General features: G+C 40.3%; 1 protein-coding gene across 1 annotated transcript in view; it reads left to right on the top strand.

Annotated features, from left to right (window-relative positions):
* The window catches only part of XPO1 (exportin 1), a 76,633-nt gene extending 63,884 nt beyond the window's left edge, over positions 1–12,749 (top strand). The window contains exons 18-25 of the mRNA XM_065400809.1: positions 530–713; positions 2,010–2,116; positions 2,584–2,778; positions 8,239–8,407; positions 10,074–10,208; positions 10,313–10,472; positions 10,553–10,649; positions 11,618–12,749. Coding sequence (XP_065256881.1) covers positions 530–713; positions 2,010–2,116; positions 2,584–2,778; positions 8,239–8,407; positions 10,074–10,208; positions 10,313–10,472; positions 10,553–10,649; positions 11,618–11,764 — 1,194 coding nt within the window. The 3' untranslated portion in view covers positions 11,765–12,749. The remainder of the gene's footprint in view (positions 1–529; positions 714–2,009; positions 2,117–2,583; positions 2,779–8,238; positions 8,408–10,073; positions 10,209–10,312; positions 10,473–10,552; positions 10,650–11,617) is intronic.
* Positions 12,750–13,014: the final 265 nt, after the last annotated feature.

The raw sequence follows: 13,014 nt of genomic DNA, 5'->3' as shown, positions 1-13,014 counted from the left end.
TGCCCCACACATTTACTGTAACGCTACTCCAGGTAGGAGGGTTGTCTTTTCCTCCAGCCATTGCTAATAGCTATGCACTGAAGAGCAATCCTCCCTTTTGTGAAAGAAAGCAGATCCCTGCTATGACAAGAACAAGCTTTGTTCTCTACCTTATACTGCCATTGGACCATTGTTTCTTCTCACTTTTTTTTTTTCGCCCTCTCATGTGCCTCTTCTCCCATTCCCCTGTCCTTATGTTCTTCCTTCTTTTAGGGTTATACTTGTACTGTTGCTCATGTACATGATACTTCTCCAGAAAAGCAATATTGAAGTAATCCCAATTTCATCCCATTGTTGCTCTTGCCATCACTAAGTGCCATGAGCCACAGCAGCAGTTTGGTGCTGTCTCCTGCAGTGGGATAGTCTTAACACATTGCTAGGATAACTGTTTGAAATGACTGACTGACTGAATTTTTATTTCATAAAAAAATTACCAGAAGCTCAGTTTGGTTCAGTTAATGAGACTAACTTAATTACTATTCTTCAATAGAATGTTGATATTCTAAAGGATCCTGAAACAGTTAAACAGCTGGGTAGCATTCTGAAAACAAATGTAAGAGCATGTAAAGCTGTCGGACACCCCTTTGTGATACAGCTTGGAAGAATTTATTTAGATATGCTGAATGTGTACAAGTGCCTAAGTGAAAATATTTCCGCAGCTATTCAGGCTAATGGTAAGAATTTCCGTGTTATTTCTAACAAAATGGGAATAATACCATCTACTCTTACTACCACCTTTTAATCAATAAATAACCAAGTGCTTATTATATTGGCCTTTCAGATTAATAAGAGATTTATTGGCCTTTATATTCAGATAAACTTCTGTCGTCTCTTGATGGAAAAAGAGATGATACTGTTAAACTATGAATAAGAAAAATTGTGGGGTTGTAAAACACAGTAAATATTTTTCTGTGGAAGTGAAAACTCATCCCAAATTTTGTAATGAAAGCCACAACACACACTTGAAAATGTGGCTTATTGTAGTTTCTTTAAATCAGAGCCAAGAATTCCCTTTTCATTCTTCAGTTACCCTGTTTGAAAAGTGCTAATATATTAAGCTAATATTTTGCTGCTACATAAGTCTTTTGTCTTCTGAATAAATGATTTGTACTGAAATTCAAGGCCTAGACTTTATAAATCAAAGGTTATTGCTAGAAAGAAATTAACAGTTGCTATACGATTGACCTCTGTGAAACCTTCAATACCAGAGAGTATATATTTGATTCTATGCAGCTCCAAAGGCCAGCAGTTGTCCTTGCCAAGAAATGTGTAGTTATGAAGTTCAGAAGTTATTGCTAGGTACTTCTTGAAGCTCTATCTGTAGTTTAGAGGTGCAGTGCTGGATTTGCAACTACTGGGTAATCCCACAGTTTGGATCACACCTGTCTCAGGATTTAACATGGCTCTAACAAATGTCTCTAGGATTGTAAAGCCAGACCCACTCCAATCAGTTTTAGATAGTGTGGAGGTCCTGCAAGCTCTGGACAGATGATGGGGGAGAGGGCAACTAACTGGCCAGTCATGTACATCTGCTCCTAAACAGAGTGTTTCATAGTATGTATAAGTTGGAATGTGCAATGTGTAAAAATCACAGCTGGAGGCTGTTTTGAGCATGTCTGCCCTGCCAGTGGTAGTATACTGTAGCAGATTAGCAGTTATATTGCACGTTCATAATCCTTTTGACTTGCTCTTGTGACATCATATGCCACGGACAGGGCAAAAGGAAGGAGACCAAAATAAGTGGGGCATTGAGTGAAAAGGAAGGGAGATTAGAACTGATGTAATATTTCCCAATTGAGAGACTACTTGGTGCATAGGATAGGCACGTACAAAGAGTGTGAGCTGCTAAATGAAGTGTAGGATTGACAACAACTTGGCATAAAACTTCGGTGTAAAAAGTCAGTTTTCGTGTATTCAGATATCAACAAACCCTTTTAACTGAGTTGTAATAAAATTTAAAACCTTTTCAGGTGAAATGGTTACTAAACAACCTCTGATTAGAAGTATGAGGACAGTAAAAAGGGAAACTCTAAAACTAATTTCTGGTTGGGTGAGCAGGTCCAACGATCCTCAGATGGTAAGTGGATTTTTAAAGTAACTAGCAATATTCATAAATAAGACACTCTGGGAGAAATCTACAATCTTTACAGCAGAACAAAAGTATAATTAAGACACTCTGCTTTTGTCATAGCAACTCATTTTCAGGAGGTCCATAAAACACATGTAATACACACTCTAGGACTCAAGTCCGAGTGAGATTTACATAATTAAAGTGATATTGCAACAATTTTATGAGCTATAGCCAAGAGGATTTAATAGAGCTGGATCTACATGATCAATAATCTAAAACAATGATTACTAGGGTAGAAATAATTCTAAAGGAGTCACTGTATATATTTGGCAAGCTCCTTTTAAAAAATGCATTTAGGACCTAAATTATTTGTAGGTATCTAAAATAGCTCATACTCTGCTACAAAGCATTCATTATGCAGTTATTGTAGGCAATCTTTTAGATATCTAACAATGTTCTGCTTTCTTTACCAGGTAGCTGAAAACTTTGTTCCTCCTTTGTTGGATGCAGTTCTCATTGATTACCAGAGAAATGTTCCAGCTGCTAGAGAACCTGAAGTACTCAGTACAATGGCTATCATTGTAAATAAATTGGGGGGACACATTACTGCTGAAATACCTCAGATATTTGATGCTGTTTTTGAATGCACGTTAAATATGATCAATAAGGTAAGTATATTAATCTTTTGTGTTTGGATACCTACAGTCTCCTTAATACATCACATAAAACCAACCAACCAAATAAGATATCCCAAGCAGAGAATCAGACATTCCACAAAGCCCACTAGGGAGTTGGCTATTGCTACTGATTATACAGATATGACCGTGATAGGTGATATTACAGCATTTCCCCAAGTATAGGAGCCAAGGACTATATTCACAAAGAAACTTAGGATATGTCTATACAGCAGTGTAAACCTAGGGTTGGTGGGACTTGCGTCAGCTGACCGGTGTCAGGGAACCCTGGGCTTCAACATCTACACTGCATTTTAACCCTACATTCAGAATTTTCTGACCTGTGCTTGAACCTAGGGCTCTGACGCCCATGTTGCAGCACACAGACCCTATCCTAGAGTGCCTAGCACACCCACCACCTTGTGTCAAAATTCTAGCACTGGGAATGTGGTGCATTGTGGGAAAACTACTTCCCACCCTGTTTCCCAACTGTGATGGTGCTATTGATGAGATTCAGGTGCCCATAAGGAGCACATGAGTATTTAAACTGCATAATTTCCTTTGGTGGCCGTCTCAGTAGAATGACTGCAGTCTCAGAAGGCTTTATACTGAATTACCATCTAGTCTGAAAATAGGGCTCTCCAGCTCTAGGTTGAGTCACATTGGCAGGAAAATGCCCATGTGCCCCTGTTCTAACGATAATTAGAACATCAGTCTCCATGACTGTCAAACTATTAAAATGAAACTTTATAATTCTTATATTTTAAAATGGTATGTTCAGTTAAGGAGTTTTTGGTTGGTTGGTTTATTTTGAAATGACATAAAATGTAGTTTTCAGAGGAAAATTACACATGCACCCCATCCTGGCTGTTGCTCGCTGCAGAGCGATGAAGTGCATCCCCAGGAATTGGGGTGCAGTGTGCTCCAGCACTCCCCTGAGGATTCCTTATTCCTGTCCCTGCCACACCCTAGGAGGCAGGGATAAGGGATCCCTGGAAGACTGGGGGTAGTTTTTTGGTCTGGCTCCCACTCACTGCCCTCATCGTGCATGCTGCCTGGGCACCAGGAGCAAGGGACAGAATGCGGACTCTGACCAAGCAGCTGCCCTGCAGGGAGGGGCAGCAGCAGAGCTCCTGGCTCAACGCAGCCAGGGGAGGGCTAAACCCCAGCATCCTGGAAGCCAGAAGCTGCCTCTTGCCTGTCACCTTTGCTCCCTGCAAGCTCCACACAGCAGCGAGAAGGAGCCAGAGCAGGAACTGCCACCACTGTGAGAAGAACAGGAAGCGTGCTCAGCCAGGCAGTAATGGCGCTTGCAGCCACTGCGCTGGCTGTTTACAATGCTCCTACTCTGCCGCTGGGAACTCTGGGATACATCTGGAGGACTTCTGGGAGCCAAGTAAAGCCAGGGCCACGTGCAGACAGGAAAGTAATAGAGCTTGGCCCCTAGGTCCTCCCTCCAGTCTTGCAAGATCCTGGGATCCTAGGTCCAAGCCCTAGGTTAGCACAATTGATGTGTGGATGCAAGGGGGGAGTTAGGCACCTGGGTTCAAGCCCAGGCTTACATTGCTGTATAGACTTACCCTTAGGCATGATGCTGAGTGTCCTCATGCGTCACTTTTAGGTGCCTAGAAAAACATCACAAAGCCTGAGTTAGGTGCCTTGGCTCCCTTTACAATGAATGGGGAGAGATAGGCCCCTCAGAATGGGATTCACAAAAGCCAGGAGGCTCCTCCTAAGGTAGCCAGTGGGAGGTGTTAAACTGAGGGATGTGTCTTTGCCTCGCCCCTGTTGGAGATAGGTGCCTGGGTCCAGGCTGTGGTGAGGCACCTCCCTCTGCTTGGGATTCTCAGCTGCAAACCCTCTCTTGGTGTTAGGTGCCTATGCTGTTTTTGTAAGGGGGGAGGGCCTCCCTCAATTTTTCTCACTTGGTATCTGGGAGATCCCCAGTTCAGGTCCTCCCATCACCATCTGAGGGGGAGAAGGGATTTGAACAGGCATCTGCCACTTTTCAGATATATGCCATAGTGACTCAGCTATAAGATATTCTGATGTGAATGCTCCCTCAGTCTCTCCTGTGAAGCTGTTCCACTGTGGAGTGAGGGGACTGGATGCTCAGTCTCCTACCTCCTGTGAGTGCTCTAACCACCAGTCTATAGAGTCATTCTTATACTTCTACTCTCGTCAGCCCAATGGTGAAGCTGTTGCACTGTACGTAAATATTGAAAAGAATCATTGGGCCAGAGAGAGCAAGCATGAGTGTGTCTATAGCAGGGGTCGGCAACCTTTCAGAAGTGGTGTGCTGAGTCTTCATTTATTCACTCGAATTTAAGGTTTCGCGTGCCAGTAATACATTTTAATGTTTTCAGAAGGTCTCTTTCTATAAGTTTATAATATATAACTAAACTATTGTTGTATGTAAAGTAAATAAGGTTTTTAAAATGTTTAAGAAGCTTCATTTAAAATTAAATTAAAATGCAGAGCCCCCCGGACTGGTGGCCAGGACCCAGGCAGTGTGAGTGCCACTGAAAATCAGCTTGCGTGCCACCTTCAGCACGAATGCCATAGGTTGCCTACCCCTGGTCTATAGCCTGGTGATTAGAGTACTCGAGAGATAGGGAGACCTAGGATCCAGGTTTCCTGCTCCACAGTGGAACACTGTCATCAGGAGAGACTAAAGAAGCCCCTATATCGGAATACCTTATTGCCTAGTGGCTAGATCACTCACTTAAGTGGCAATTCTTGTTCAAATCCCTTCTCCCTGTCAGTGGGGAGAGAGTGGCTTGAACCAGTGGTCTCTCACATCTCAGGTAAGTACCCTAACCAGTGGGCTAAAAGTTATGAGGGAGGGTCTCCTCTCCCCAACTACTGGCTGTTTTTATGTAAGCTTTGTGCATTGCTCTGGGTCTTAGGCATCCGGACTTCTAGCATGAGGCTGTACAACACATGCTCAGAGACAGAAACATAGGCACCTAGGGAATATTTACTGCAATAATTCAAGTGACAAATGATTTCAGGTGCCTACAGGGTTCAGGGGCCATTAACCGGGGTTTTGTGAATCAGTGGGTCCTGATTCTCAGACTTAAGGGCATAAGTGCTTTTGTGAATCCAGCCCCAAATGTCAACACATTGGGGTTCTTAATTTTTTCATAGTGACCCACATCTGAATAGTGTCTTGTGGACCACCTCCCAAAAAAATTTTTGAAATTATTTAACATTCCTGTAGCAATTGCAGCAAGTGCTTATGTGGTAAAGAAATTAGGACAGTATTGATTTTATTTTAAGTCCCTAATGAGCTTACTTTTTTTGAACATAGGTGCCTTAATGTGGATTTACGCATCTCAATTTTAGCCTCCAAAGACTGAAATTTTTGATTAATGATCTGGCTTTTTGAAAGGGAACTTGCAATTAAGAGCTTATAAGTCTGTACAGCAGGAAGCTAGTAGGAGTCAGCCTTGTGACATTTTAGGTTCCTGTAGATCACAGTTGGGAACCACTGCATTAAACTTCCAAAGACTTCTAAATAAGAACTACTTGTTAGTCCTCCCTTTTTGGAAGCTAGGAAAAACAACTTATCCCTTAGAGCAGTTATATGGTAAAGTATCTTGTGTGATTAAATCCTTATGGCAGGGGTAGGCAACCTATGGCACGTGTGCCAAAGGCGGCACGTGAGCTGATTTTCAATGGCACTCACACTGCCCGGGTCCTGGCCACTGGTCTGGGGGGCTCTGCATTTTAATTTAATTTTAAATGAAGCTTCTTAAACATTTTAAAAACCTTATTTACTTTACATACAACAATAATTTAGTTATATATTATAGACTTATAGAAAGAGACCTTCTAAAAACATTAAAATGTATTACTGGCACGCGAAACCTTAAATTCGAGTGAATAAATGAAGACTCGGCACACCACTTCTGAAAGGTTGCCAACCCCTGCCTTATAGTATAACCTGCAGTGTTGTGTACATAATTTCATAACATTTGAAGTGTGTCAGAGTGAGAAGCACTATTAGAAAGGTAGTATACAAGTAAGAAATAGCCAGAAATAATTCCCCAAAATATTAACACCAGAGTTGGTGCTGTTTCTGAGCCACACATCGTTATCTCTACTTTGTGGATTGTGACAAGACTTATGTTACTAATGAAAACTTCTTGTCAAAAGCAACTAAGGTTTTGATACTCATGGAACTGGAATATTGTCCCAGCTCTTCCTTCAGCTGTCAGGTGCACAAGACTCCAGTCATAATTTTGTAATGACTAGCCCTTGAATCTTTGTGAAAAGTGATACCCCATTGTGAGAAAATACAGTAATTCATTGTATGAGAGACAGATTGTTAACCTGCTTCTAGGGGTCTTGTTTATTTAGTAGCTTATAAACACTAGAGAGCTTTTTTTTAAAGAGGAAAAACATACTTTGGAGTCATGCTATCCTCAGACCTGTACCCAGATCTGTTTCTAGAATATAGCCTGAACATTTCTCCAAATGTTTTTAAATTATAACTGTGTTTATCATGTTCTTACAAACTGTTCCAAAGTCCTTTTATTTGCCTTTATGGTTTTCATACTTCTCTAAGCATGCAGGAAAAGATTGTGTGGTTTGGTGTTAACAATTAGGCCTAAATGGCTGTCCCCTTTTTTCCATCCTTGCTATCCTGATAGGCAATAAGAAGAAAAATTCAGATAAACTTGTTTCATCTTGTGGGATGAAGTGTGTGTGGGGGGGGGTAGAGTTTCCAAACCCTGTAGAGCCTGAGCATTAGTGTAATCAGGTTTCATCCATGTGGAATCCAGAGCACCTTGGAAGAGGATCTGCTCCTCTACTCTACTCTGGTCTTCCCAATGGCATTTACCATTGGCTTCCTCCTGCACCCTTCTCCTTGTCTTCACGCATACTAGTGAACAATGTAGCTTCCACCAGATTTGAAGGGAGCATGCTATGTGAAGCAACTGCCTTGTGGCTACACCAAACATGTAACCTCACAAAATAGTAGTGGTTGTACGGTGGAACTCTAATGGGCTCCTGGTGCTATAAGGCAAGCATATTGTGAAACTACCCTTCCCCCTTCTGCTGCAACCTTTCTGCCCCTTTTCTGTGATGCAAAGTGTCTGACTCTTATACTGTTGTATACAAACTTAAGTGGTATGTGAATGGCTTGCACAGTTCTTGCATGTTAACTAGAACAACTCTGGCTTGACTGATTCAATTTGATTAACTCATCAGAACATAAGATTATCAGACTTTAAGTCAAAAAGCATTGCAGTGAGTCCATATACTGTTCTGAAATTGTTAATATTTCCTTTTATAATAATTTTTTAAAAGGAAAAAGGCTGTCCTGGGTTGGAAAGCTGCTGCTCTTTCTGCTACTGGGTTAGATTTTTGTTATGGTGATAGCTTGTGATGTGTACTATAGCTGCTTAAGGAACTTGGAATTTCATTATGTATTTCTCTTTTTAGGACTTTGAAGAGTATCCTGAACATAGAACAAACTTTTTCTTGCTACTCCAAGCAGTAAATTCTCATTGCTTTCCAGCATTCCTGGCCATTCCACCTGCACAGTTCAAACTTGTTTTGGATTCTATTATTTGGGCTTTCAAACACACAATGAGAAATGTTGCAGATACAGGTGAATAGAGTTTATCTGTATTTTTAAACTTATAAACTTGAATATAGCCAGTTAATAGGTCTGAATTTTATATTTTGAGGGAGTATGTGATATGTAGATCAACTTAGGGAAATATATATTTGTGGAGGTGGTATTGCTGTATTGTTTCAATATTTTCCATTAGTCATTATTTTCACAGGCTTCTGCGGTCTGTCCAGGTGTATAAAGCTAAAATACTTGAATGCAAGTTGTCTCCTACAGCCAGGAGAGGGTACCTGTTGTTGTTGCTCCCCTTGCTGGCTTCCTTTCCTTTCCTGTAGCTCACCACCTCCCCAGCCTTCAACAAGAAGGAAACTCCAGTAGGAGGCATCCATATTGGGACTAGAAGGGAGTTCTTCAGGAAGGGGGAGATGCCGGTGCAGGCCATCCGAGTACCTTCAAAATACACTGGAAGAGTAACAGATCTTAGACTTCTCCCCCATTTTAGGCAATGCAGCCTGTTGTATAGAGAGAGAGGCAAGGTCTGATGAGGTTATCTGTTTTTAAATAAGTATCTAACTATAGGATTGTTCTCCAAATTGTTGCCAAACAGTGATAGTGGAGGGGGCTTGGTGTTTGCCATTTTTGTAATGTTAATAATGATGGTGGTTGGTGGTAGAGCTGACAGGGAAACCAAATTTCAGTTCTGCAAAAACTACTTAATTTTCAGAAACTTTATCATCATCCCAAATCGGAACGAAAAGCCAAAAACTTTGAATAAATGTGCAGAACTGAAATCATATAATGTTTTGTTTTGGAAGAGCAAAATGTGATGTTTCCAAAATGAAATATGCTGTCTGAGGTCCCCAGCTGTCTGGTCACTGCAGCAGAACCAGGGACCCTGAAAGTCATGGCTGCTGTGGATTGAAAAGGTCCTTGGTAGTCCAACTGACAGGGAGCCAGGGAGTGCCAGCTCTGAGAGTTCCAGGAGTTGAGGTTTCCAGCCCTCCTTCAACCATGTGGTGAACTAAAGGGGAGCCTGAGAGTGCCAGCTGGGCCACAGCCCACCTGGTGGTCTGCTGAGGAGCTTGGGAGCAAGGGATCCTATGGCTACTCAACTCCCAGAGTCAGGAATCTACCTGGCCCCAGAAGTCTAGAAGCCATGGGGTCCCTGACTCCAGGAAAGTGCCTGGCAGGTTGCCCAAGAGCTGTGGACCCTAGAAGCCTGATCTCAGCAGACCACCAGATGGACTGTGAAGAAGCCAGGTGGGCAGACTGCAGGAAATTTGGATTCCTTTGGAAGTTTGACTAAATCTAACCATTTCTGCAAAACATTTAGATGTCAGCAAATTCCAACAAAATTTTTTTTAGGCATTTCCAGTCAGCTTTACTTGACCTGCTTGTATGTGATTATTGCAGTTAAATATGCGCTATCACAGCAAAGGTAGCACTTAAGTGGACGTTTTTTGTTTTGGTAAGGGCCTGAGGTGCTGATAATTAGTAATCATAACAAATGTAAAATCCACAAAAATATGGTAGCTACTTGAAGAAATTCTTGGAAAATCTTTCAATATTGGTTCACATAGTTCTGTCTGGGTCAGACTTCTCTTTGCACAAATCTGAACTTCTTGATTATATGCAATTTTTTCTGGAAAGGAAAGCTAATGTAAAAGATTTTGGTCATTTTCATCCTTTTGCTTTCTTTCAGGTCTTCAGATACTTTATACTCTATTACAAAATGTTGCGCAAGAAGAGGCTGCTGCTCAGAGTTTTTATCAGACTTATTTCTGTGACATTCTTCAGCATATTTTTTCTGTTGTAACAGACACTTCACATACTGCTGGTAAGAGTGTGCTTGAGGTTGAGGGAAACAGTACAGCAATCATTAAACAATAAAGGAATTTACTTTGAGTAACAAGTAATTTCATTTCTGTTTTACATATGCAGGTTTGACAATGCATGCATCAATTCTTGCATACATGTTCAATTTAGTAGAAGAAGGAAAAATAAGTACACCTTTAAACCCTGGAAATCCATTGAACAACCAAATGTTTATTCAGGAGTATGTTGCTAATCTTCTTAAATCTGCATTTCCTCATCTGCAAGAGTAAGTGTGCTGTGGCTGTTAAAAAATTTTGAGCGTGGTTCTTGTGTTTCCCGTGTACTAATTGGTATTTTTACTCTTAGTGCACAGGTTAAGCTATTTGTAACAGGACTCTTCAGTTTAAATCAGGATATTCCTGCCTTCAAGGAACACCTTAGGGATTTCCTGGTCCAAATTAAGGTATGTTTGGAATGTTAGTGTAAATTTTAAATTACTGTTGAATGTGATGTTCAAAACGGAAGAGGCTGGTTCATCACTTAGGAAAAGTCATGCAACAGGTCAGCGTGTCTTTATAATTCACCATCTCAGAGTTGTAGGGCCACAGTGTTGACTATTGGCCACTTCAATAAGGGTGCAGAGGAATGCCTCTTGCCTTAGACTATTTAGACTGAGAGAATGGATTGATGCACCTTTGGGATTTCTATGCAGCTGTGAATCTTTCCAAACTGGAAGATGTGTAGTAAGCCCATTTTTAAACAGAGGCCATATTGCAATCCTGGTTTTGGAATAGTTTCATAGTTTAAGGCCAGAAGGGACCATTAGATCTTCTAGTCTGATCCTCCTGTATATCACAGGCTATTATATTTCACCCAGCTTCCCCTATATTTAACCCAGTAACTTGGGATAGCCTAAGCATTTCAGTCCTCAGGAGCCTAAACTTTTGTTTTTTGTCTCTCCTAGAGTCAGGATTTCATTTTATTTCCTTTTTAAAAAAAAAAAAATAGAAATAAAAGTTGGCATTCAAGAGATAATTAAAGGAAGGACTGTCCCTCAGTAAAGTATCCTAAATAGAATTACAATGTAGATTCAAGTTCTAACATTTTGATGTTGTAATGCCTACATTTCAATGGGACCCCAAAGACTGACCACTCAAAACATGAGGCTGGTATCCCCACCTGCAGCAGCTAGTGAACATGCAAATATCAGGCAGGGTGCTACTACATTCCTTATACTGATTTAGGTTTTAGTGGCAACAACTGTTGCATAAGAAAATTATTTTTTTTTAATTCTGGTTCTGACAGTCAAGTGTGACAAATTGATTTTTCATATTTATATATAAAAATGTCTGGATTTTGGAAGCTTCTTACTTTTTATTCTTGGATTTCAAAACACTTACATTGAACTAACTACACTACTTATTTGTGTAGGAATTTGCAGGTGAAGACACATCCGATTTATTCCTGGAAGAAAGAGAAACAGCCCTTCGACAGGCTCAGGAGGAGAAACATAAGCTTCAGATGTCTGTCCCTGGCATCCTTAATCCACATGAAATTCCTGAGGAAATGTGTGATTAAAATGCATAAAACCAGTTATGCAGTTTTCTTTCTGTACAGCTGCTTTGTTGTGGTAGAAGAAAACAGCACTCGGATATTGACCAAAATGATGCCAATTTGTAAATTAAAATGTCACCTAGTGGCCCTTTTTCTTATGTGTTTTTTGTATAAGAAATTTTCTGTGAAATATCCTTCCATTGTTTAAGCTTTTGTTTTGGTCATCTTTATTTAGATTTGCATGAAGTTGAGAATTAAGGCATTTTAAAAAAAAAAATACTTCATGCCCATTTTGTGGCTAAGGGGAAAAGAGAGGCAAAACATACCTTGTTAAGTCTATTGCAAAATTACACATTTTTCCTGTGAGAGTACCAATTTTTAATGAGGGGATCATTTTCTTTCTAACCTGCCCTGCAGTCTAGAAGAAAAGATAATGAGTAAAACATACTGAGTTGATTGTTAAGCAGAGTATAGTGCTGCATTACCTGAACAGTTAGCAGCTTTTGGACTGAATGGTAAGGCTAGGCTACATGTATTTGCAAGTAATATGACAAGTTTGCAGCAAGATCATGTGCATATCATCCCACTGTAAAGCAACTTCAAAAGTGTATGGGAACACAGTACAGTTAGTTATTTTTACACAGTTCTTTTGTTTTTGTGTGTGTGCTGTCGCTTTGTCGACAACAGCTTTTTGTTTTCCTCAATGAGGAGTGTTGCTCATTTGTGAGCCTTCATTAACTCGAAGTGAAATGGTTAAAATATTTATCCTGTTAGAATAGGCTGCATCTTTTTAACAACTCATAAAAAGAGAACTCTGGCTTTTGAGATGACTTATACTAATTTACATTGTTTACCATGCTGTAGTGCTTTAAGAACACTACTTAAAAGCAAAATAAAATTGGTTTACATTTATTTTCCTTCTTTTGGCTTATCTTTTATTGGATAAAAATGCAGTGATCACATCGATGTTTGGTTGTATAGAAAAAAGAATCCCATAAGAGGTAGATGAATATCAGGCTAGATAAATGCTCCTGTAACTGCAATGACAAACTTTAACATGCAAGAGCTCTTCAAGAAGAGCTTACACTTGGGTTTTTCAGTTCAGAAATTCAAAATGAGATGCCTGATTTTGTGACTAGACTAGCATCAGCAGGTCTGAACAATATTCAACTATTTTTCACCTACATTTGTAGTTTAATGCCTTTCAAAGGTATATGAAGTAGTGAAACCAAAGGTAAGAAAACTGAACACTTTGATTTGACATCCTAGCTTCC

This window comes from Emys orbicularis, chromosome 3 (assembly GCF_028017835.1).
Source record: "Emys orbicularis isolate rEmyOrb1 chromosome 3, rEmyOrb1.hap1, whole genome shotgun sequence".
In the NCBI taxonomy this organism is placed as follows: domain Eukaryota; kingdom Metazoa; phylum Chordata; order Testudines; family Emydidae; genus Emys; species Emys orbicularis.
The sequence above is the reverse complement of the archived record's forward strand: the minus strand, read 5'-3'. Positions and strand labels throughout refer to the sequence as shown.